The sequence below is a fragment of the Poecilia reticulata genome, chromosome 16 (genome assembly GCF_904066995.2).
Source record: "Poecilia reticulata chromosome 16, P_reticulata-male-v2, whole genome shotgun sequence".
Classification (NCBI taxonomy): domain Eukaryota; kingdom Metazoa; phylum Chordata; class Actinopteri; order Cyprinodontiformes; family Poeciliidae; genus Poecilia; species Poecilia reticulata.
In genome coordinates this window covers 34775009-34799890 of record NC_088845.1, presented here as the reverse complement: position 1 = coordinate 34799890, position 24882 = coordinate 34775009, and the positions used below count along the sequence as shown (strand labels likewise).

General features: G+C 39.4%; 1 protein-coding gene across 6 annotated transcripts in view; it reads right to left on the bottom strand.

Moving 5' to 3' along the window:
* The window catches only part of adgrb1a (adhesion G protein-coupled receptor B1a), a 237625-nt gene that overhangs the window by 173831 nt on the left and 38912 nt on the right, over positions 1–24882 (bottom strand). For all 6 annotated transcript variants that reach the window (XM_081597386.1, XM_081597388.1, XM_081597383.1 and 3 more), the window contains exon 2: positions 6024–6963. In XM_081597386.1, the coding sequence (XP_081453512.1) occupies positions 6024–6756 (733 nt within the window). In that variant the 5' untranslated portion in view covers positions 6757–6963. The remainder of the gene's footprint in view (positions 1–6023; positions 6964–24882) is intronic.

The window sequence follows — 24882 nt, the reverse complement described above, 5'->3', positions numbered from 1 at the left end:
TGTTGATTGTATGTATTACTTTTTGGTTTATTGCAGGAGATCTTTGAATTTTGCTGAGTGCAGAAGAACATATTGGGTTCCTGCAAGATAAACTTTTTCTTGAATTAAATACAGGATTAAAGGGTTAGTTCCCGAGAATCTATCTGGGGGAAGAGAAAGCGGAAGGGATGTTAGAATTTCACAGCTACCTGTGAAATTACCTTCCTCTGTTTCTCTTTGCACAGATGGCTTTAGAACTGCAAGAGGCCGGATAGTGTTAAGAAAATAAATTTAAAATATGCTAGTTTTAAAATTTAACATGACTTGATTTAAAATAGCCTACTTATAGTTTTAAAATTTATAACTTATTCGGGCCTATTGATCTTTATTTTACCTGCAGTTCAGACAGATTGTTTGCCAAGAATCTTTGATCTGCCTTCAGTAGCAATCAGTAGGAGGTTCCAGCTTTTCACACTGATCTGTGAAAGCCATGAAGCAGCAGGACTTCTGGAGTCCCTTTTTTCACTTATTTAGACAACTGGTGTTTGATCTTGTGAACAAATTGCAGGGAGTTTCTAACTTTAAAAAGGGTCAGAGACAGGTCCCGGTTGGATGAGAAAAGATACGCCTTATTTGAATAAATTAAATACAAGAAGATAAAACTTTCCACACAGAGTAACAGATCAGATCTTGCCCTTGCAATTTCTCCAAAGATATCTTTGCTGTCCCTATCTCTTGTCTCAGGTAATGAATGTGTGTCTCTATTATTTTGTAGTTTTCTGTTGTATCTTCTCACTTTGTTCCGATTTGGATTAAATTCTGAAATTCTGTGACGTCATCACGCATTGTTGTGTTTTGTCCCTCACCCGCCACTGTCAAGAGAACCCGGGATCCAAACAGGAAGAAGAGCCAGATTCTTTTCTAAATTTAATCACACAAATTATTCTTCCTTAACACGTCAAACACAAAACATGCTACAATTCAAACATTACACTGTGCAAACAAACTGATCAGAAAACTTAAATCTGAGGAAGTTACCATCAGATTCCAATGCTTAGGAGACATCAAATACCACAAGCTAGTGGTGTTCAGCGATTCCTCAATGGAAAACCTCTCAGATGGAGGGACACAAGGAGGACATTTTGTCATGCTGATGGGAGAAGATGGAAAATTTTCACCCATATGCTGGCAATCCAGACGGATTAGGAGGGTGGTATGAAGCACGTTAGCCGGAGAGACGTTAGCACTAGCAGATGGGATTGATAGTGCTGTCTTTCTTACTACACTATTCAGAGCTCATGGTTGGTAATGGCACGCGCAACATCCTACCCATTACCTGTGTAACAGACAACCATTCCCTCCTTGATGCTGTCAAATCTACACAATGTGTAACTGAAAAGAGACTTTGGCTTGAGATCAGCAGCATCAAAGAACTTATGGGTTCTGGGACAATTCAGGAAATCATATGGACACCTACCAAAGACCAACTTGCTAACTGCTTAACAAAAGTGGGGGCGTCTGCCCTTGGACTGCTGAGAGCCCTAAGTGAAGGGAAATGGCAATTTAAAGATTAAAACAAACAAACAAAAACACTGTTCCTTACATAAGTTAAGTTCAAGTAAATGGAGCTAAAATAAGTAAAGTTAAAATGCTACTACCGAATGTTGTTTTAGCCTGTTATATGTTCTTTAAAGAAAGAGGGGAGATTGTTAAGTTGTAAGTAGCATACTGTGCATGTGTGAGATGTAAGGTAGTGGGAGGCAGGGCTAAAGCTGTAGTTTTTTCATTCTGTTGTGTGAGGAGCGCAGGAGCGCATGTTAACTGTTAATGGCGACCATTAAAGTGTGGATGCTAACGTCAGCAGTGTGATTATTGAGTCAACATTTACTTTGCTTGTTTTTCATTTATTTCGAATAGCGTCCCACTTTTCCACCTATTTTTCATCCCATGCGGTCTCGTGTTCCACAGGTGATGATTACTGAGACTGTACAGTCTTCTATTTACTGTAACTGGGATCTAGAGATTGTAGACAATAAGCTAAAATATTTTAAAGAAAATACCTTAAAAGTGCTAAATGTAGAAAATCTTCACTACAGTCAGCCTGGTTAGCTTTGCAAAGCACTGCTACGGCAACAATAATTTTACTGAGAGATTTCTGAAAGTGACTTTCACTTGTAAAGCAGCATTCACTCAGTTTTCCACAGTGAACCCTTAGGTGTTAAACTGAAAACAATATTGATGTGCTTAGCTGTTCATCCACAAAAGCAGAAAAAGTGGCTTTTTCAATAACAAACGGATTATAGCTACATTATTTGCAATGCTCCAATTTTTCTCATTCTAAAACGAACGGCTGCTTTCTGCTCAGTCTGAGGCAGCCTGATGAATACTCTGTGTTAGCTTTGGAAGAGTTTGTCACATCTCCACACACTCAATTTGTGCTTTGCTCAATGCAATCCAAAACTGCTGGGGTGAACTGTCAGAGTGGAGTAGAGCTGGAACCACATTATACGAGGAAAATCCTGAAGCAGCTTTAAACAGCTAAAAACAGATGGATCATCCTGGACAATTAGGATATGGGTTAAAAAAATGCCTAAAATGATTAGCTGTAATGATGCACTCCACAGAACAAGAGTGTCTTTATGGAAAAATTTCAACATCCTTGGAGATGAGAATAAGTTAGACTTTAGCAATAGATATATATTTTTATACCAGAACTATTTCTAAATGGCCAAACCTCCAGGAGGAGCTGGCTTGTAATTGTTTCAGTGTCAAATAAAGATGTGATAAACACATAGATAAAAAAGTTTAATTTCACTAAGAATGTAGAATAGACAGGATAAACTGTGACTGTTATGTTATAACTTTATAAATCTTCATTTATGTATAAATATAAAACATAATTTGTTGCAAACTACATATGAGTCAATATTATAAAACACAATACTTAGAAGCAACGTATCAAGATTATCATGTATCTATAGTACAATAAAATTTGAAACAATGTTCCCAACAGACTCTTAATTCTTTAAACCCAATAAAAATGTTTAAAGGTTTTGTCAAGATGACTGAACTGACTTTAAATGTTTGTCTGGGATGTGTGTGTGTGTATGTGAACAGGCACAATTCTATCATAAGAAAAGGTATGGGGGGAAGAGGGACATCTGCACATATTTATTTTGTTAGATTTCTGAACTGCTAAAATAATAATAAAATAACTCAACTTTTTATGGTGCTTTTTTATGATGCAAAACATTTAAATTTCACTAAAAACAAAAATAGAAGAAGCCTCTTAGAGAGCAGTCTGTTTTCTGCAGATCAGCATGTGATATTTCATATGGAAAGAAGTTTAGGAAAGGTTCATAAAGCTGGCCTTCCTGAAGAGGAAATAAGCTGGAAGATGACGCCCATGGCAGTGTGTTTGTGTGAAATCTTGTTTGGTTCCTTTTGTAAAGGTCAAGACTCAGAAAGTTCCTGTGCTTTGTGTTAAATTGTAGCTGAATGTTCTTCAAAATTACATAAGCTCTTAGGTAACTTGTGACGCTGCATAATACCTGCAGTCTTTGTTTATATCATTTGGATCAAACACATTCTGATCTTCTCACATTCCTCTGACCCATTCTTTGGAACACTGTCCTGCTGTTCAAAACAACAAACAAAAGTTTATATCTCTGAGCCAAATGTCTTAAGATTACTTTATACTCATATCAGTATATATTATCAGAGATCTCATTAATTCATTAACCTTAACTCTTTGAATGTCCAAAATTAGCATGCATTAGTCTCACCTTAAAGGTTAAAGATCTTGCACAGTAAAGAATGGTTTGCTGTTTCAGACAGTTATGAGCGCTCTTAATTGGCCAAATAATCATGAATTAAGATGCTAAATTTCACTTTCAGTTTCAACCATCACATATCGCCATGTGAATGGAACATCTACATAGCTGAGCTTCATTTTATATGTGTGTGAAATTAAGCTGTGCTGTTACTGGGTAATTGCTATTTAATTTCTTAAAATGTTATTTATAAAATTTTATTGATAAGTTATGAGACTCATTTGATTCTGGAGTTTTGAACATCAAAGTCATTTAAAGCAGCTGGTAGTTCAATTTTTCAGACTTTCACATCTGATATAAATTTTCCTGAAAAGGAATGATTAATGCTAATCGTGTGAAAATGGACGTTTTGATGTATAACCAGTCCATTAACCACCCAGAGCTGTGCACCCTCTGCCTCACTAAATAATAGGTGATGTGCATCAAATGTGGAAATCTGACTTGACACATCCAGCTGACAATGGATGTCAGGCTGAATAGCAGTACTTTTTTGAATTACTGTGCCCACTTAAGGCACTGTGACTTTCAACCATTACACATAACACATAAGAAACTATCAGGTTTCTATTTCTATTCAGGTCTATGCTGGACCAGACATTCCTCCATCCATATGCAACGGATCTACAATCCATCGATCTTAGTCAAACCCATTTCACCTCAAACCACTCTCCCTCTTAGCTCTATGAGCCTCTTCACCTTTAATTCTTTCATCCCCTTTCTGTCTGGGCACTCTGGATTCCTGTCTTCATTCATTGCTCACAACAGACACCTTTCTAGTCCCATTTGTTGCTGCACAGAAGCCTTAAATTGTTGGCTCCCTGCCCTTTTTCTCATTCACAACCCATTTCCTCTCTGCAGCCTTTTGTTTGTCTTCTTCAACCAATTTAATCCATTCCATCACCCATCCAGGCCAATATTCCAAAAACAGTAGGCTTTTACCTTGGACTGCAATGTAGATGTTTTGTCTGCGTGGGCGGAAGCACAAGGAGGCGGAAAAGCTATAAAGTGTCCTTTGATTTTTATCCCTTCATAAGCAAATGGTGAATGGTATACTTCTGTTTTAACTTTCACACCTTAAGGCACAAACAGCCCACACCCTGCTGTTGAGCACCATAAACAGGATTACATAAGTGTGATAACTACTGCAGAGGAGGCAGAGGCAGCAAGGGGATATTGGGTTCTTTGGAGACTGGAGGTGGATAAGGCAGGAGATACCCAGTACAACATCTTGCTTGGTTGGCTTCCCATGACTGGCTCAGTATCGGCCCACCATCAGCCTGGGGAGGGAGAGATGGAGAGGCAGTGATGGTAGGACAGATTAGAAGGAGGCAGAAGAGGAGGAAGAGAGGGAAAAAGACCAAGGAAAAAAAAAGTGAGATAGATGCTGGAAAAGGTTAATGGGAGAGAGGGGAGCCAAGAAATGTTTTATCCCTCTGGCCAAAGTCTTGACAAAGCAAGGATAGAGATGTCAGGCCACATCCTGTCCACAGAGGGAGAGGGAAGGGAGTCAGGATCAAGCAGCAGACAATTAGACTACAAACCACGAACCCTTAGCCTAACATGCTTGTGTCTTTTTTCCTATCTAGCTTCTTCTTTTGTCTCTATTTACATCACTCGAGCCCCAGCCCCCCACCCCCAGTCTGTGTTGAGCATCCTCACATCTATCCAATATCAGCACTTGAGTCTCCTCAGTTTCCCAAAGCTTCCCTGAGGCCGATCAAGTGTCACTTGTTGGACTGCAAAGGAACCAAATACGCTGCAGACACTGCAAGGTCACCGAGCTCGCTTCCATCAGAGGAAACCTTAAACCTCCCATTTGTCTCTTTCTGGCCCTCTTTCTCCCAATTGCTGCCAGAGCACCCCTGTGTGCTTCTGAGGCAATGTCACACTACTGTCCTCACTTTTCACAAATCATACACATTTCCCATGCATTGATGGCCACCTAAGATACCATTTTTCAGACACCTTGCTGAGAGCATGCTAAACAGCGATGCTGACCTTCCAAGGGCAGACAAAAACAAAAATCTATTTTCTCTGCAGTTTCTTGGCAGAAAACTATTTTCTGCCCTATTGTTTAGAGGAGAAGCAGAGATAATTGTTAATCTCAGCATTTCAGTGATTTTGAAAGGCCGAGCAGTCAATCCACAAACAATGATGTAATTTCTACTGACACTTTTTATTTTAAACTGCCATAAAATGAACACTACTCACCATTTATTTCAGCATCTTTTCCACTCTCTTTCACGGTGGGCAAACAGTTTTCCAAGTAAACTCCATTGTGATAACAACTATCACCCAGACTGAGCTGTGGAGGCTTGTCCCAGCACAAGCAGGGGGTCTGCATTATGCCACAGGGTCTGTTGGATGTGCTGGAGGCCAAGCAGTCTTCCAGCCACTGGCAGAGCATCTGACAGGCTGCCATACTTGGATTGCGCTTCCCCACCACCAGGTACTCAGTTTTAAAATCTTCATCACCGTTTTGGATGGCCATGTCTGCCCGAGGAAGTCCTTTTCTCATCTGCAGGAACTGTTTTCCAGCCTCCAGGAAGGCCACAGGAACAGAGGAGTCACACAGCCTCACGATCTCATCAAAACTCTCCATGCCCAGATAGGTACGCGTGGTCTCCAGGAAGGAGTCATACTGGAATGTCCGCAGTTGAAACGGCTGGCAGCCCCCTGTGGGTTTGGTCACCTTGATGAATGTTGTGTACCGTCGTGGATCTGGGTTCTGTAGGGTCCAGGAACAAGGCACAGTGGGGAACACTGATGATGACAAAAAGAACCCAAAGAAGCGGTTCTGAACTAAGGTGGAGCAGGAGTCGGACTCAGGACCTGAGGGGGCAGCATGGTAGCAACAGCCCATCAGTAGAAAAGTTGCACAAAATGATAGCAGTGCTGGAAAAGGCCATCCTGAATGGCCATTGATGAGAAAAAGGGTTTTCATGGTTTCCAGTTGAAGGAAAGGAGGCAGTTCCACAGGCAGGGTCAATGGGGTCTGGTTCCTGGTGAGTCACTTCCCTGGTTTCCCAGAAAACAAATGCATAGAAAATGGAGAAGGGGATGGGAAGAGAGTGATGAACGTGAAGAAATCTGGTTCTTCTCAAAGATAAAGTGATACGCCCATGGCTGCAACCCTGAGGTTTGAAGGAACCTGTGAAAAGGGAAAGACAAGATACAGTGGATTTAGGATCTGATCAGAAAACAGAACAGGATTACACTCATTCCGTTTATCCTCACATAGAAAATCCCAATCTGCTATTATTGTTTGTGTGGTTTTCTCAGAACAACTGCCATGACTGAAGCTCTGCAGAACAGAACCAGGTAGAATCCAGGCAGATGGAGGCAGGGAGCTGGCTGTTTAATGGAGTTTTTCTTCATTATGCAAGTTCAGATTGGTCTTTTCCTGAGAGACAACTGCTTTCCTCACATGCCTGCTCCCACGCCTCATCTGGCAGCAAAATCATTTGTCCAATTAGAAGACTATTAATTACAAAAATGCAACAGCTGCAACCATTCATTACTGCTCTTATTCTGCTGTGATCAGGACTCTTTATTTTTGCTTTATTAAACCCCCAAAATCAGCTGATGCCTTAAGAGTATTTCAACAAATGATGTATATTCTTAAGGTGGTCTGATGTTTTCAATAAAACATTACAAAATATATTTGGTAGAATTTTGTATTATTTCAATCAAAGAGGCTCGACTGAAATATGAATTAGTTTGGAAAAGGAAAACAATTCAAATTTATTTTCTCTGCTTTCCTAACAAGTCTATTTGTATTTTGGGAGAAAAAAAATTCAGCTGAATGATTCCAACTGGTTCAATTTAGAGAAAAAGAAAACTATAATCTTAAATGATTGTATTTTTCAAGAAATAAACAGCAATGTAATTTTCATACTTAGACAATAACATTAGGTGACAAGTCTCTGGGAAGTGACATGCAGAGTTTGTTCATTTGCATGTTCTACATGTAGTAAATGTATATACAACACTACAAGTAATCCTAATTCATACATTGCACTCTACTATTAAACTGAAAGGAGAAAACAAGCTCATTACAACGTTGAAAATCTTCAAGTTGCTCTGTCATGTTCACCTGATCACATTAGAATCTCCCAACAGTGACGCAGAAACGCCAGATCCAACCTTTAACTTGAGTTTGTGCAGTTCAGTAAGATCAAAATTAAAATGTGGGCATTTTGAAAAACAATTTCTGCTGACATAGAAAGGACAACAATGTAAAACAACGGACCTCATGCCTGATGTTAAGCATAGGCATGAGGTCCTAATCCTATGACAATAATCCTATTGTCATAGGATTATTTTGTCATCTCTTCAAAGAGGATGTCTGATGATGTGGGCCTGGTGCTCTTGTTAGAGCACAGGTCAGATCTGCTGTGTTTTCCTAGCTCCTCCTGTGCAGATAGATATATGCAGACAGTCATTGGATGTCCACAATGTCCAGAATTCAATGCTTCACTCCTCATAATAAACCAAACAAAACTGATTTATGCAGTATGAGTCTGGAACGTAATGTTATGGAATTAGTCAAACAGGTGGTTTTCCCATTGTTTTTATTATTTGTTGTTACATCATTATCACATCACACAATGCTTCTTTCAGCATCATAGGATTAATGTCACTAATCTGCAGTAAATGAGAGCTGTGAATGCTTTGGCATAATTGTAGACGAGGGAGGAATGAATTCTATTATTTCCATTATTTTTAATGGAGGAAATTCCTAATTCATATTTTCAGGATATAAACCGACAGTTTAGACAAAAATAAATACACATTTCAATTTATACTACTATTGATTAATTCCATAAAAATATAACTTTTTCATAACTGCAGTTTTTTAAGTAATAGAGTTCTTCAAATAAAAACAACATTATGAACTTATAATTATTGTCTTAATTAGAGCAAAGCTAATTGAGCAGCAATTTGGTATAAAATAAAATACAAAAAGTGTATGTCTTCTGCATTGCTTCACAATAGTCCACACATTATTTGCTAGAAAAGTTGGATTCTGGGACAAGTCTCTGTTAATCATCGTTCACCCCTTAACCCTTACCCCCAAAATCACCAAAATCGGCTGCTGTTAAATCAGTTGCTGTTCTTGAACAATTTAGAGTACATGCAAAAGCTTGGTCTCTTAATGAAGATGAAAAGCTACATTTTCTATTTTTGCAGTCAAATATGCTTTAACTGTAAGTAGTTTGTAACTATTATGTTTGTAACACAAAAGAAATAGAAAAATTTTGCTTCATGCAGATTTTTCATTTTTATGTCTTGTAAATGCACATTGAGTGTTGAATGTATTCACTAGGAAATACAATAAATCTGTAGAATAAAGTATTCTGCTCATGGATTTCAAGATTGATCAAAATAGCACAAAAAAGAAATGCCATTTTGGACATGTTTATTTATGAGGATGTACAGATGTTGTCCAAGTGTGCCATTTGGAGACTCCATTTGTAGTCTCCAAATGGCACACTTGGACATCACCTGAAATACAAACTTCAAATGACTTCAACTGCTCAGTGCTTCAACATACAACCATCAATGAAGAGTCAAATGACAGATAATGACCAGAAGAATCCAACATTACTGATAGTGGAAATTACTTATAATTATATAAATAAAATAGCATATCTAGGGTTAGGGGGGTTAGCATACAGTCAGACCTCCTCCCCGTTCTTGCAATATGCTGTCCGTCCCCGCCCCCCCAGCCGTCCGTCCGTCCGTTCATCCGTCCGTGCTTCCCCCCCCAGTACTCTAACAGTACGCTGTTAGCTATTGTACTAAATATGTGGCAAAGTTGAAAAATTTTATGTCAAAATATGACAATCAAAAACACCAGCTTTACAAGAATCCAGAACACAAACCCTCAACACAGTGATGTCAGAAAGATAGGGGGTGGAGGACAGTGTCTCCATCTGAACAACAGAGCTTCTGAGTCTGTCTTTAAATTAACTGACCATGCTCTTTGTGAGATAGAAATGACTGCAGAATTTTCAAAAGCTTTTCAAATACTCTGGCAAAGTCGCAATATCCAATATCACTAATGACGAAATATTTTTCCTTCCACTTCATTGAGTCATCATTTCAACTTGGCCTGACTCATGTTCCATCTTATCCCACCTCACTTCATCTGCCCTCATTCTGACTGCTCAATAATTTCTGCCTGTACTGAAAAAAAGGACAAGGAAGCACTTTGTTGGCTTCATCATCAGCACACAGGCAGTGAGTGATGCTTTAGTAGAGAACTGAGGGGTTCGATTTTGTTGCCTCCCTCTTTACAGTCAGAATTTTAAGAATAAAGTCACAATTAACACATTGTTCTACACTGATAGTTTTAGCCCCATAATTCTGAAATTAATTTTTAAATGTATTAAAATTATTTTTGTCATCTCTTCAAAGAGATATAGTTTATTGTGTCAACTCTTAAGCTGGGTGTATTGATACACTCCTATTACTAAGTACTGGATTATAGTTCTCTGCAATAGAACATGATAAAGAGAACCTACAGTTTAGCATTAAAACTCCATAATTTAGACAGATGTGGCAGTGGAACAGGAAGAGACAGACGGCTTGGTTACTATCATCAGTTTGACTACCAGATATCTGTTTATTTAATAGGGAAAGTTTTGATCATGTATCTAATAAGTCAAATCACGTTAAACATAACTTTATTGGAACACATTTTTGTACAAGGCCGTTCTTGTTTAGTTTACCTTCTCAAGAGCAGGTTTTATTAAAAAGTCGTTATGCTTTAAATTTTGTTGCACCACATTTTAGGTTAACTGAGTTTTAACCAGCTTTCTCTGTCTGAACAAATATGAGCTCATTAGAATGTTTTGTGAAATATGTCTCTTCTCAATAAACTTAGAAAAACATTTAAATAGAAAAAACAATTCAAATATTGTGGTTAGAAAATCTTTCCTTTTTTTTTTTAGCTCATATGATTATCAAGAGATTAAAATGGACCAGTTGCCCAATCCAGCAGGCCAGGAGCAAAAAAAACCCATGTAAACTCGCCCAACAGGCTTCCAGTGAGTCAGTCACAAAAATGTCTCAATCACAGCGAAACAACAGGCCCCAAACCGAGACGTACAGAGAGACACGGAGACAAAAAGAACATTGATGAGAAAATGATAGAGTCACATGGCATATCACTTGTCACATCAACAGCGCAAGGATTACTGGTTGATTGGCAGTGTAGCTCAGGGATCTGATACAGAGCTGCTGCCAGAAATGCCTGACAGACACGTACTTCTCTTACATTAAACATGTCAGTTATCCTGTCTCATTGTTCTTTCACTCACATTCCAATGTTCCAAGGATAATATTCACATTTACTGATAGCTATTGATAATGCAGACCAATAATTTGAGGGGAGCTATGAGAAATGACAACAAAATAAATTCTGTGAAGATCAGTCTTACATAAACTGACATTTTTCTGTCTATTCAGAGGCTTTATTCAGCATTCCATTTCACTCCAGCCACATGATCAACTTTATTCACTGCACCCCTTTGCAGTTTTTCTCAAATGGCTCTCCTAATCATTATTACGATTTCCAAATGTCCATGAGTGAAATAGTTATGAATAGTTATGATCACTATGTGTTCTTGTATAGACAAACAAGGGGATAAAAATGGTTTGGCAGCTAATTACAGAACACCACCAATCTATGTCTTTATATGCAGTTTGCTTTGAACCAATCTGTGGACAGAAGTGTTAAAAGCATGTTAGCCCATAAATTAAACACCATACCAATGCTGATAAACTGGTTCAATAAATTCCCAAAACAGCAGGAAAGAATGTTCTCCACTACATGTCATGATTTCCCTGTTCCTGCCATGTTTCATGCTGCAGCTCTTCTCTACTCCTCCTGACTCTGCTGGCTGCTGATTGCTTCCACTTGTGTTCTGCCTTCATAAACTTCTGCTCTGCACTTGGTGCAAAATTGTTTGTTGTCAACCATTGTCACAGCCATCAAGCATTCTTTTCCAAGTTCCTATTCCAATTTTCTGACTTTTGATGAGTCATGGCATAGTTACTTTGAAAAATTTACTTATCTACTTTTAACTGACTACTTAATTTTTAAAGTAACTTAATTAGATCACAACTTACTTTATGTAGCAGCATAAATGGTACGCTGCCACTTTAAGGCCAATTTCGGCTGCTGCATATAAGTAAGCCTTCACCTGTCATGAGGCTGCTTGCGTCGTGACGTCAACTGAATCTGCTTCCTTTGTTTGCACCGTTCTGGGTAAGCGTGGCTGTTTTGTTTGTCGGCTTTAATAATAGTTATTAATGCTAATTGGTCTATCTGCTTAGCCTCCTTTGCTGCACCTCCAATATCTGGACCGATCTGTCCATTCATTTGTTTGATGACAGGAAGGTAAAGGCTAGCGTGGCTAGTAGTGATGGGTAAATGAGGCGTCATGAGGCGTTTCGACTCACAGCAACACTGTATTGATACTGTGTCGATACTGTGTCACTCAATACTGACACCTGCTGGACATTAAAAATTTCTACAGGCAACGTAGTGATTTGATGACCAAGTCTATACAATAAGATTTAAGTCTTTGTATTTTATTGAATATTATATGTTGTATTATATCTCATCTTCAGTTACATTTAAATATATATTTGATATACAGTCAATAAATAATGTTAACTTGTACCATAAAGTGAAAATTTAAGTGAATGTGTTTAGAATGAGTGAGCAGTTGCCTTGCAGCAAGAAGGTTCTGGGTTTGATTCCCGGTCCCGGTCTTTCTGCATGGAGTTTGCATGTTCTCCCTGTGCATGGTGGGTTTTCTCTGGGTACTCCGGTTTCCTCCCACAGTTCAAAAACATGACTGTCAGGTTAATTGGCCTCTCCAAATTGCCCCTAGGTGTGAGTGTGTGTGTGCATGGTTGTTTGTCCTGTGTGTCTCTGTGTTGCCCTGCGACAGACTGGCTACCTGTCCAGGGTGACCCCGCCTCTCGCCTGAAACGTTGGCAGGAGATGGGCAACAGTACCTCTCCCGACCCCATTAAGGGACAAGGGTGCAAAAAAATGAATGAATGGATGTTTGGAATGAGGATGCATGGACTGTTTTTTTCCCACACATTTTTATTTTAAAAAAAGTTTTTACAACCTTTTGAAATTAAGCCTGTTACCCTTTTTTGACAAAACTTCTGCTGTAGAAAAAATTAAGTAAACACTACATTTACAGCAAACCCTTGTTTTTCTTAGGGGTTGCGTTCCGAAAATAACCCATGATAGGCGAAATCCGTGAAGTAGCTACCTTTATTTTTTACAGTTATTACACAGCATTATTAAATACTCTACATTGAAACCAAAGAACAAAACCTATTTTCAGGTCAGCGGATGTGCGTGTGCATCAATTGGGCCTTTTTAATGTGATCCACAGTCGTGTCATTAAAGCGTTTCCTTCAAGCTGCTTTGTGAGATTCACAGCTGTATCTACGGCAGAGCCACGGATCTCACCAAACAAGCCTCCGGTCAGGTTTTGCGTTGATTCTGGCCACAGTTTTTTTTCCAGCAAACATTGAAAGTTTCAGTTTCCATCTCCTGAGTGGCCAATCTGTATTAAACACCGTAACGTTATTGACACTCAGGTAGCGTGGAGACTGTTTTTACCAATCATATGGTCAATTAGGACGAAAAACACTGGAAAAAAAAATCTGCGAAGCAGCGATACCGTGAAAAGTGAACCGCGTTACAGCGAGTTTATCTAGTTGTATCTGGGACTTTAATCTCATGCCTGGCCTCATAATGCCTCAGCATTGAAATAGTGGATTCATTTAAATAAGACAGTTTAGTTAAACATATGCGACACTTAACCTGCAGAACATAATATGAAAGTAAACTAAAAGTCAGTTTCAGCTGAATTTGGGTTCAGATAGATTAAGTAGAAACTGACAAGAACCGGATGAAACGACAAAATTAAAACAGTTCCTGTATTGGTCACGTGACTTGCTGAAACCAATACGCGCACCGACACGGGTGTTAGTCTATGGGCTTGATGCATGCGCCGGCGCATCGGTGTTGCTGGACCCATCACTAGTGGCTAGGCATCTACCCCATGTAAACAAAACCTTCACATAGCGTTTTCTTACAGTTGCACTGCATCTAGGCGGAATTGGGGATCTGGTTATTTGGCAGTGCAGTCTTTTATCAGGTCACAGGTAAGCAGCTGCTGCAAGTTGTTTTTGTTAGCAGTTGTATTAATAATTTGCTCCATTCTTTTTTTTAGTCTGCTGACTCTAATCAGCATTGCACCTGGAGTGATACTTGCTGCTATTTTGCCCATCTACAAATTGTTTTAAAAGACCAACCTGAACTTTACCTGCTGCCGGGAGCATTGATGGCGCTACTAAAGGGATAAAGTGCAACATTGTAGTGCTATTGTATCACTGTTTTACTCATATTGTTTAATTTTTTGTCTTTCTTTTAGGGACTGAGGTTTCTGTGGTGGCGGTGGTGACCCCTGGTGGCGGTATCTTGTCTTGTGTGTTGTGTTGGAGCACCTTTTTCTTTCTTTTTGCTGTTTTGTAGTGTCCAGGGTGGTCCCTTTTTCTGCACTGGATGTTGCCCCCTTCCCTCACTACTTCCCCCCATTGGTAAGCCTCAGTTCCCTTTGAAATTTTAACATTTTATTATAATAAATCTTGTCAAATGCATTCACTGTTTTAACCATTCAATTTCAGATTAATTTAAAATATATATTGAAGTTTAATAAATTTTTTGTAGAATTTTCTGAATCTCGTCGTCTCGTTTTCCAGCAGAACTTACCTGTGTCCTTATTACATTTTCCTGGAGTTATTCCAGGTGGCGTTGTTGGTCATTGTAACCTTTAATATTCTATATTTGGGTTCATAATAAGAAAATCCACCCCCAGGTTGCCACATTTATAAGGCAGAAAGAAAACTTTCAGATGTCCCAGGGATTAAAAAAAAGTTTTTCAAAGTGACAGTAATTGTTTCTTAAATGGCATAATGAATCATAAACAGATAATGGAACTTTGCAGTGATACACGTAAGCTTAAATGTCTTTATTCAATATAACATTACAGTGGTATTGTGATGTATCTGATCTGATCCAGCCTCCAGTCAGACTCATTATTTAACATTTACACAATAGAAAATATATGGAGCACTGGGTGCTGCTACTGTAATATTTTTATATAATTAAATGTTTTGTTTTTGATTGAGCTGATCACCTACTGTAATACATAGCATAAAATTATACACAACTATGGTAGAGCATTGGAAATGCTGCTATATTGTGTCTGCAAAAAACTCGGGAAGAGCTGCTGACATTGGCATTGAAAACAAATGTTCAATTTCTGCCAAATACAGTGTATCCCACCCACTAACAGGTTTACTAATGTAGAGATAATTAGTGCCATTTCCTTCATCTGTTAGTGGTTGTAATGTTATGGCTGATTGCCATGAAATGTATGAAATAAGTTGTATGCAGGTGCAACAAATGTAATGTGTAATTATCTTTGTCACAATACTTTGTGTTCCTGAAAGCTGGACAATCTGCATACATTTCAAGATGTCCAACAATCAAAAGATGAAGCAGCTACTTTGGCATTTTGCCACCAGCAATGAAGCAACATTAGATTGTTGTTCAGCTGTTCAGCTCCTTAGATTAAAGCTGAACAAACACATTTGTCCCATGTCGTCTTTTGCTGAGGACATTCCTTTACTGAAATGACAAGGAACAAATGTCAGAGCTACATATCCTACATAAAAACCTGCCACAGAAATCATTCAGACCACCATGCAAGATTTCAGAGGGGAGTGGAAAGTAAAGTTGCAGTCTGCAGCATCTGAGGACATTACTAAGAGCTGCTTCAACATTGGCATGGTGGGAAATGGCTGTGGTGGGACACCTTGCGCACCTTCTGTGCTCCACACACACATTGGAGAAGTGTGTAAAATCAACTTGATTGCAATGTCCTGTACTGTGAAATCTTCTATAACTGGTGCAGTTTTATTTTCAAGCAAGTGAAGCAGAACACAAGACTGAGCTGAAGCAGTTGCATAAAGAGAACAGAAAAATATTTAGGAATAATTCTGGATGCTCAGTTAAACTTTAGGAGCCATGTTGGTAAAATCAGCAAAACTGTTAGATCAAACATAAACTATGTTTTAAAATGATTAGAAATTGTCTTAACACTTCACTGTGCAAAGGGTTTGTTTTTTAACTCCATGATCCTCACATCTGTCCTATGGAGCTGTATGGTCACAGACCAGCCAAACTCAAACCATTAGTCTCTATAATAGCGGTTCTCAACGTGGGCGGTACCGCCCCCCAGGGGGCGTTCAGAGGACGGCAGGGGGCGCTGGCGGACATCTTTACAAAAGGGGGGCGCTGGGATGCCTTTGGGGGGCGTTTGGTCGAAGGTAAACTTTACACCTTAAATGCACAACAATACCAGTTTAGACTTTGAGGAACTTGGTAAAACTGTATTGTGTAACATTAAATCATGCTTGGCTGCAACTGTATCCATGGCAGCTCTTCTTCTATTCAGTGTTTGTAGCTTCGTGGTGCAGCTCCTTTCTCCTGCTACTGTAGCTAAAATCACGATACCCTCACTGTGTATCCCTCTGAAAAATGAACCCATTTAAATAAAGAAATAAAAAAATCCCTCCATGGGTGATACCACGATAGAGAGCGTTCATTTGATAGCATTAACACCGGTGCTGTAAGTGGCCCGGTATGAAACGGGGGTGATAGAACAACACAGCACTTTTAAATTCCAATAATCAGAGTGCAGAAATTGTTTCCGTTGTTTTAAAAGGTTTATGTCGGTCTGCCTTTAACCCATCGATACGCTTCCCGACCGCTGCGCACCATAGGGGGTAAAAAAAAATAAAAAAAAAAAAAAGACACGCACATTGCGCAAAACTCTGAAATAGGAGAAGCGGGACATGAAACGGAGCGACAAACTAGATGTGAATTATGGCATAAAAACAGAGAATCCGACGTTGAACAGTGAAAAAAATCAACACATGATGTGAAACACATGATGATTAGGAGGCGCAGCAGGTGATGAGTGACGATAAAATAAATCTAGCAACAGGAAAGAAACTAAAGTGGACATAGCAATAAACCAAGAGAGGATAAAACTAATCAAATAAAACTAAATGGAAATGAATGAAGAACAAAATGCAAGAATAAACTAAGAATCCAAAGTAAATACAGATGATTAAACTGGTATGGCAAGACCTTCAGAGCAATAATTAATACAGAGACTGTATGGCAAGAATAAACAGACACTATTTCCAGATAAAAGGTAAAATAATATTGTTGAAATGTCATGGGTTTGTTGAGACCATATCTAGTACTGAGAATAAATATATCTTACAGACCATAACAGTAAAGAACTGATCACTTATTTATGTTTTTAATTAGATTTGATATATTTATTTCTTCAATATTATTTTTCATGTCAGTGTTAATGTCATGAGGCTGATGACTCCATGACACTTTCAATTTGACTCATTAGGATTTGATTAAGAACCAGATTTGTTCTTTGTAATTTCTGTCCAGTAAAACTATTAATCTATAATCAATAGTCAGGTCTATATAAAGATATAATCCATGTTTCTGTCTCATATTTGTATGGCATTAAAAAGATCTGGAACTTATTTTTCCACTGAAAGCTGTGGTTTGCACAATAAATGCCATGTGGGTGAAATTGTATGGATGATACTCTGATGTCCCATTCTCCTGAAGGCAGCACAGAGCTGCACCACCAGAAACCGACAGAAACACTGAAGAGAAGTAGAGCTATGATTAATGTAGTTACAGTTCTATCCATGTTTTAATGTTGCAGAGCTCAGACGTTTTGCAAATAAACTGGCATGTTGAACATCTTTTATCTGGTCATTTTGTGGAATATTTAACAACTGGAAAATAGCAAATAATAAGATTTTTTTTTTCCACTTTGATTGGCTGCTGTTAGGCCTACCAATTTTAACTTGAATGTTTATTGCATTTTTTGTAGACGCCTGTGAAAATAATTTCTATTCACATTACTTTTTTGTTCTCTGGGAAATTATTTTTGATAATAAATACAGAAACAAGCAAAAAAATCAAAACATCTACATTAGTGATAGTAATATTAATGATAAAATAATGGTCAGTGCAAAGTAGCCTGCAAATTCTTTGGTGGGGGCAGTGAGGGACCTGGATAAAGGCTAGGGGGGCGCTGGCCCAAAAAAGGTTGAGAAACACTGGTCTATAATCAGGCCTGAAAGGTTTTAGTACCTAGCCAAATCAAAAGTCAATAAGATTCCATCTCTGTAACATTATGGCTAAATCTGGCATTCTGGATTTTTCTAATTTTATAAGTCATAACTTTTTAAAACTGATTCTAAATGTTTAAACAGACTTATGCCTAAACCATTAAGGAATTGTATACAGAAATTGCAGGGCAGCAATAGATCTACCAGAGCAGCTTTACATGTATATTTTAAGGTTCAATTCAATAGAACCACTTTTGCTCAAAGCGCTCTGTCTGTGAGAGGATCTGTAATTTGGAACTCACTTCCTGCCAATTTAAAGTATGTAACCAATTTTAACATGTTCAAAAAACAAACAAAACTTTGGTTATGTCAAAAACAGAACTGTATCCATACTTAATGTTTTTATGTTTCATTTGTTTTATATGCATGACTGTGTATATGTTGTCAACATCATGTTGCATTATATTAAATTATTATTATTTCACTTTCTACTAGTTTCTAGATGTACTGTTTAAAAGTCCACATAAGAAAAATGCTGCGAATTAGCTTTAGCTATAATTTCTATGATGCAAACATGGGACTGCTGTTTTGTTCAGTTTGTCTATGTCGATGTGTGTCTTTCCCTATCAAATAAACATAAATTAATTGATCGTCTTTGTGAAACTGCTTAAGTTTTATAACATCAGCGTGGTCTGCATGGAGGCATGATACACTGCTAAATATATCAACATTGTTTTCTGTCATTAAAACACAACTGGGCACCTGTGTTGATGGTGATGTACCGCATGTCTGCACAAAACATTTCTAGTATTTTCTGACTAACAGGTTTGATACTGGCAACATCTATTAGTTTTTAGAAGTAAGATTGTAAAGATGAAATCATGTTAATCGATGGGTATTTCACTCTTCTACTAGATGGTTAATTACAATACAAGAGTCATACCTTTTCTACTGCGAATGCTGACAGAAACAACACAAACTAGAAATCAGATAGCTGACTACCACAAGACTTGAGAATATTTTTTCATTTAACCAGGCCTAAGAAAATTCAAGATTTCCACCGTTTTGACAACACTTCATTTGCATACGTCTTCAAAAATATAAATCTACCTTGAAAAGCTTAAAACCACCAGGAAGACATAGCCTCCTCTGTTCATGACTGGGTTCAGATAATTAACACTAGGCCTCCTCTAACACCATCAAGGTTGATGATGTCTCGAACTCTTCCTTAGAGCAGTGTAGCAGCATGGTAAAGAAATGGACAGATCTTGGTGATAGGTAATTTCTCAACCTATATAAAAAGAACTACAGACAACGTTACTTAGTTTTCAACCAAATTCTTGCAAGAATTGAGAAGGCACAGTAACCCCGGCATTTCTGCCAGCCTGGTAGAAGCGTGGCAGAAGACACAGCCTGGCTTCCACCCGCACTTCACCATGCATTCTGCCAATCTGCTGCAGAACGTGTCTTTTTATTAGCAGGGAAAAGGAAGGGAATGGAATGTGGGAAGGTGATTGTGACAGAAGGGGGGCTACTCTGATAACAAGGAAAGGGGGAAAACAGAACTAAATTCCACACACAGACAGTTTTACAACTAGGAATATCACAGGAAGATCTCTTCTTGCACACAGTTTAACAAATTCCTTTTCTTTATTTTAAGAGAGAACAAAATGAAAAACAACTTAGTAGTATATAAAACTAAAACTACTTATGTAAGAAAGATAAACATAATAATTCTAACACTTGGCAGTCACATGTCAGTCACAGACCTGATGAAAATCCGTCTGTCAAACAGAAAAACAGGGACATCTGACCCAAGGCCAGCTGTTGAAATGTGGATGCAGAGACTAAAGCTGGGACAGATGGGGGCAGCAGTAGTATCTTCATCATATACAATGAAGAAACCTGAAGGACTATAATGAAGACATGATTTACTATAAGGAGCGGATAAATCATAAACACCAGGAGAAATTCAAATGAAAAAGTTTGCACAATTGTGTATAGTGTTCATAGTGAAGGAATATTGACAGAAAATAGCCTGAATGCAAATCTACAAAGCAAACTGTTATTTTCTTGATAATGTCTTTAGTCCAAAATAAGTGTTTTCATATGTAAATTCTGCAAAGTTGGGCTGGATATTAATATCTCAGCAAGCACTAGGGATAACAGAGGGCTCTGTCTCAGCAAAATGCTGCCATTTCTGCACATCTACACCCATATGAGTACAAGAAAACCTGCAATGCTCTGAAATTAAACAGATAATTATCTGTCTCTGCTGATGAATGTGTTTACTGTGGTAAATGTCAAAGCCTTTCTAATAAGCATAAGGAAGACATTTCACATCCCACAACCCCCTAAACACACAGACATACACGCACACAAACATGTTCACTATTATTCAAATTATTTAATTATTGTTTTATTGTATCCCTACAAAACTTGAGTTCTAAAATCACTTTCTATTTTATTTTCAGGAGATGTTTTATGGCACTGGTGGCCGTTGTTCGCAGAAATCAGACAGGAAACTGGGGGGAAAAAACAGAACAGCAAAGGTCCAAAGACCCTGGATGGCTGGGTTGTCCCTGTATGCGGAGTCTACCACAAAACAGGTACCACCCTTTGAAAGCACTGTCAAAATAGCAAAAATCAACTTAAGATTGATTAAGAGTCCTTCAAGTCAAGAATCTCTCTAAAGTTTTAACAGTTATATTCTCTTTCCTGTCCTCTTTGCCTGAACCAGCCCTTCGTCCATCTCCAGTGTGTCCTTGGTGCAGGTCAGAGGGCCTGATGTCACATGGAAGTCTTGGTTCTGTCCAGTCTCGCTTTACTTTCAATAAAAGGAATTATTTAATCTGCAACTACATTTTAGCAATTTTTGACATTTTACTAACATTAGTAGTAGCTGTTCCATTTCTAGGTTTGAGTAAAGTCTGAACCTTTATTGTATTTTTAAGGTTGTTATAATAACCACCATTGTACTTTTGTTCACTTTCAAAATCTCTGTTTCATGCTTGTAATTCACTTTTAAAAACCTAAACATGTCTCACTTCACTGATATGAGTGAATGTTATCTTGCATTGCTGAGCAATGCAGAGTGAGGTACTGCCAGGGGTGAAAGTAAGGGGGTACGGCAGGGTACTGCGTACCCCTAAAAGATTTAGTGGGGGTATGTAGTACCTGCAAGAGAGGGGACCGGATGCTGCTGTAAAAAATCAACGGGTTCACTGTGCTGCCGTGAGTTCACTCACTAATCAGCCGTGACTGATTAGTTTTTTAAGAACAATCTAAAACACGACTTAATCAGTTAATAAATCGCTTTTTTCTCATTTCATACTGTTTTTGAACTGTTCGTGCTTTACTAGAGCAGCGGTGCAACACGTCGATTGCGGAAGGTTTTGAGTCGATCTCGGCATTAGGTGACAAACTGAACGCCGTCAGGACGATGAGAGCAGCACGTCCTCCTCTGATTGGCTTATGAAAGCGTTCGTAACTTTAGAACAGCAACAACAACAAAAATCAACAAAACGTGCTCAAATTAATGACCCAACAACAACAATAATCTCAGTGATTATTGTTTCAACAAAGTGTTGCACAATTCTGTGCGTTTCGGTTCCATTACCAAAATAACAGAGCAGGAGTTTAAAATGAACTAATCAACCACCGCTGTGTTCATGAGAGGCTTATTAATGATCGCAAAATAAATATCAAGCCTGAAAACCTAATATAGTAACGGACTGAATGTTTTTAACGTAATCTCTGGTCGGCTTGTGGAGCGCATGAGGTTGCCATGGCAACGGGTGTGCTTAAATGACAGAGAGAGACGGAGAGTAAAAAAGTGTGAATGGTTTAGAGTTGATCATCTGTTCGGGTTGTTTTACCTTTGCTGTGGCTCATCACAGCCGTTTCTGAACGTTCAATAAACGACAAACTTGGACTAATTACATCGTTCTTTTTGAGTATACATCATTTACAACAAACATCAAACACGGTATATATTTTTCATTAAGTATTTAACAAACAAATGGCAGCTACCGCGATAATTATGTGAAATTAAATTGTCTAATATAAAACAATAGTTTGGTGTTGTCGGGATCTGAGAGGCTTTTCCTTTAACAATTTTGTTTTGCCTATATTTTAGTGGAAATATTGATGTTGATGAGATTTTCTCCAAAATGATAACCTTTTCAACCTTTATAGCTTCACTGTTGAAAATTAGGCTCTAACATTCACAAATGACATTTAAATAAAATCCAGTCCAACATCTGGTTTGAGGTGATTCCTCTGGAACCTGTTGGAGGAAAAATATCCCAACTTCAGAAGACGAGCTTTAACCTAACAGAGTTCTGTGGTTCCTCCTGTCAGTATAAGAGTCAGGATGAGGAGGCGCCATGTTAGGAAGAGAAATGGAAGCTGCAGGATCTTCAGAACCAACAGGTCATGACAAACAGGGCTACTGATTATCCCTCTGTCTGGACACAGGATCAATATAACCAGTTTAAAAGCTAAAATAAATGGTAATAAACCAGACATGGAAAACTGGGATGCTCTCCATGCCATGATGTTCAGAATTTAGGTCTCATGGCATCTCAAGGTGTCAACATTGCAGCCAGTGGGCTGAGGGAGGAAATACAGCTTTATTTTGTAGCAATTCAAGAGCTACCAGCTTTTAGCGCTTTGCAAAATAATTCATCAGCACAGAAACTCCAAAGCACACAAAGAAGCAATATATATATATATATATAAAAAATAAAAAAATTCCCTTCTCACCCTCCGCGGGTGGTCTGTTTCATCCTCTGAGCTCGGGTCCTCTACCAGAGGCCTGGGAGCTTGAGGGTTCTGCGCAGTATCTTGGCTGTGCCTAGAACTGCACATTTCTGGACTGAGATGTCTGATGTTGTTCCTGGGATCTGTTTAAGCCACTGCTCCAGTTTGGGGGTGACTGCCCCGAGGGCCCCGATGACCACAGGCACCACTGTGGTCTTCACCTTCCAGGTCTTTTCCAGTTCCTCCCTGAGGCCCTGGTATTTCTCCAATTTCTCATGTTCCTTTTTCCTGATGTTGTAGTCACTTGGTATTGCTACATCCACCACAACGGCTTTCCTCTGTTCTTTATCCACCACCACAATGTCCGGTTGGTTCGCCATTACCATCTTGTCTGTCTGGATCTGGAAGTCCCACAGGATCTTAGCTCGGTCATTCTCCACCACTTTTGGGGGTGTTCCCCACTTTGATCTCGGGGCTTCCAGTCCATATTCTGCACAGATGTTCCTGTACACTATGCCCGCCACTTGGTTATGTCGTTCCATGTATGCTTTCCCTGCCAGCATCTTGCACCCTGCTATTATGTGCTGGACTGTCTCAGGGGCCTCCTTGCACAACCTACACCTTGGGTCTTCTCTGGTGTGGTAGATCTGAGCCTCTATTGCTCTGGTGTTTAGGGCCTGTTCCTGGGCAGCCAGGATGAGAGCCTCTGTGCTGTCCTTGAGTCCAGCTTTCTCCAGCCATTGGTAGGTTTTCCTGACATCAGCCACTTCAGTTATTTGTCGGTGGTACATCCCATGTAGGGGCTTGTCCTCCCATGATGGTACTTCCAGCACCTTGTCTTCTGTTCCCCATTGCCTGAGACATTCGCTGAGCGCATCGTCTGTTGACGCTTTGTCCTTGATGTATTTATGGATCTTGGATGTTTCATCCTGGACAGTGGCTCTCACACTCACTAGTCCTCTGCCTCCTTCCTTACGGCTCGTGTACAGTCTCAGGGTGCTGGATTTGGGGTGGAACCCTCCATGCATGGTTAGTAGCTTCCTAGTCTTAACATCCGTGGCCTTCATCTCTTCCATTGGCCAGCTAATTATTCCGGCAGGGTATCTGATTACTGGTAAGGCATAGCTGTTTATTGCACGGATCTTGTTCTTGCCATTGAGCTGGCTTCTCAGGACTTGCCTTATTCGTTGGAGGTATTTGGCTGTGGCTCCTTTCCTTGTGACCTCATCGAGGTTGCCATTTGCTTGTGGTATTCCCAGGTACTTGTAGCTGTGCTCTATGTCTGCTATTGTTCCTTCTGGGAGTGAGACCCCTTCTGTGTGGGTGACCTTCCCTCTCTTTGTAACCATCCGACCACACTTCTCTAGTCCGAATGACATCCCAATGTCAGTGCTGTAGATCCTGGTGGTGTGGATCAGTGAGTCGATGTCTCGCTCGCTCTTGGCGTACAGCTTGATGTCATCCATGTAGAGGAGGTGACTGATCGTGGCCCCATTCTTGAGTCGGTATCCGTAGCCAGTCTTGTTGATGATTTGGCTGAGAGGGTTCAGGCCTATGCAGAACAGCAGTGGGGACAGAGCATCTCCTTGGTATATGCCACATTTGATGGACACTTGTGCAAGTGGTTTGCAGTTGGCTTCAAGGGTGGTTTTCCACAGCCCCATCGAGTTTGCAATGAAGGCTCTTAGAGTCCTATTGATGTTGTACATCTCTAAGCATTCAATGATCCAAGTGTGTGGCATTGAGTCATAGGCTTTCTTGTAATCAATCCAAGCGGTACACAGGTTGGTGTGTCGGGTTTTGCAGTCTCGGGCAACTGTGTGGTCTACAAGGAGTTGGTGTTTGGCTCCTCTGCTATTTATGCCTATGCCCTTCTGTGCCTTGCTCATGTATTTATCCATGTGCCCGCTTATCTTAGCCGCTATGATGCCTGACATGAGCTTCCATGTTGTAGAGAGACAGGTTATTGGCCGATAGTTGGATGGGACTGAACCCTTCGAGGGTTCCTTCTGTATCAGGA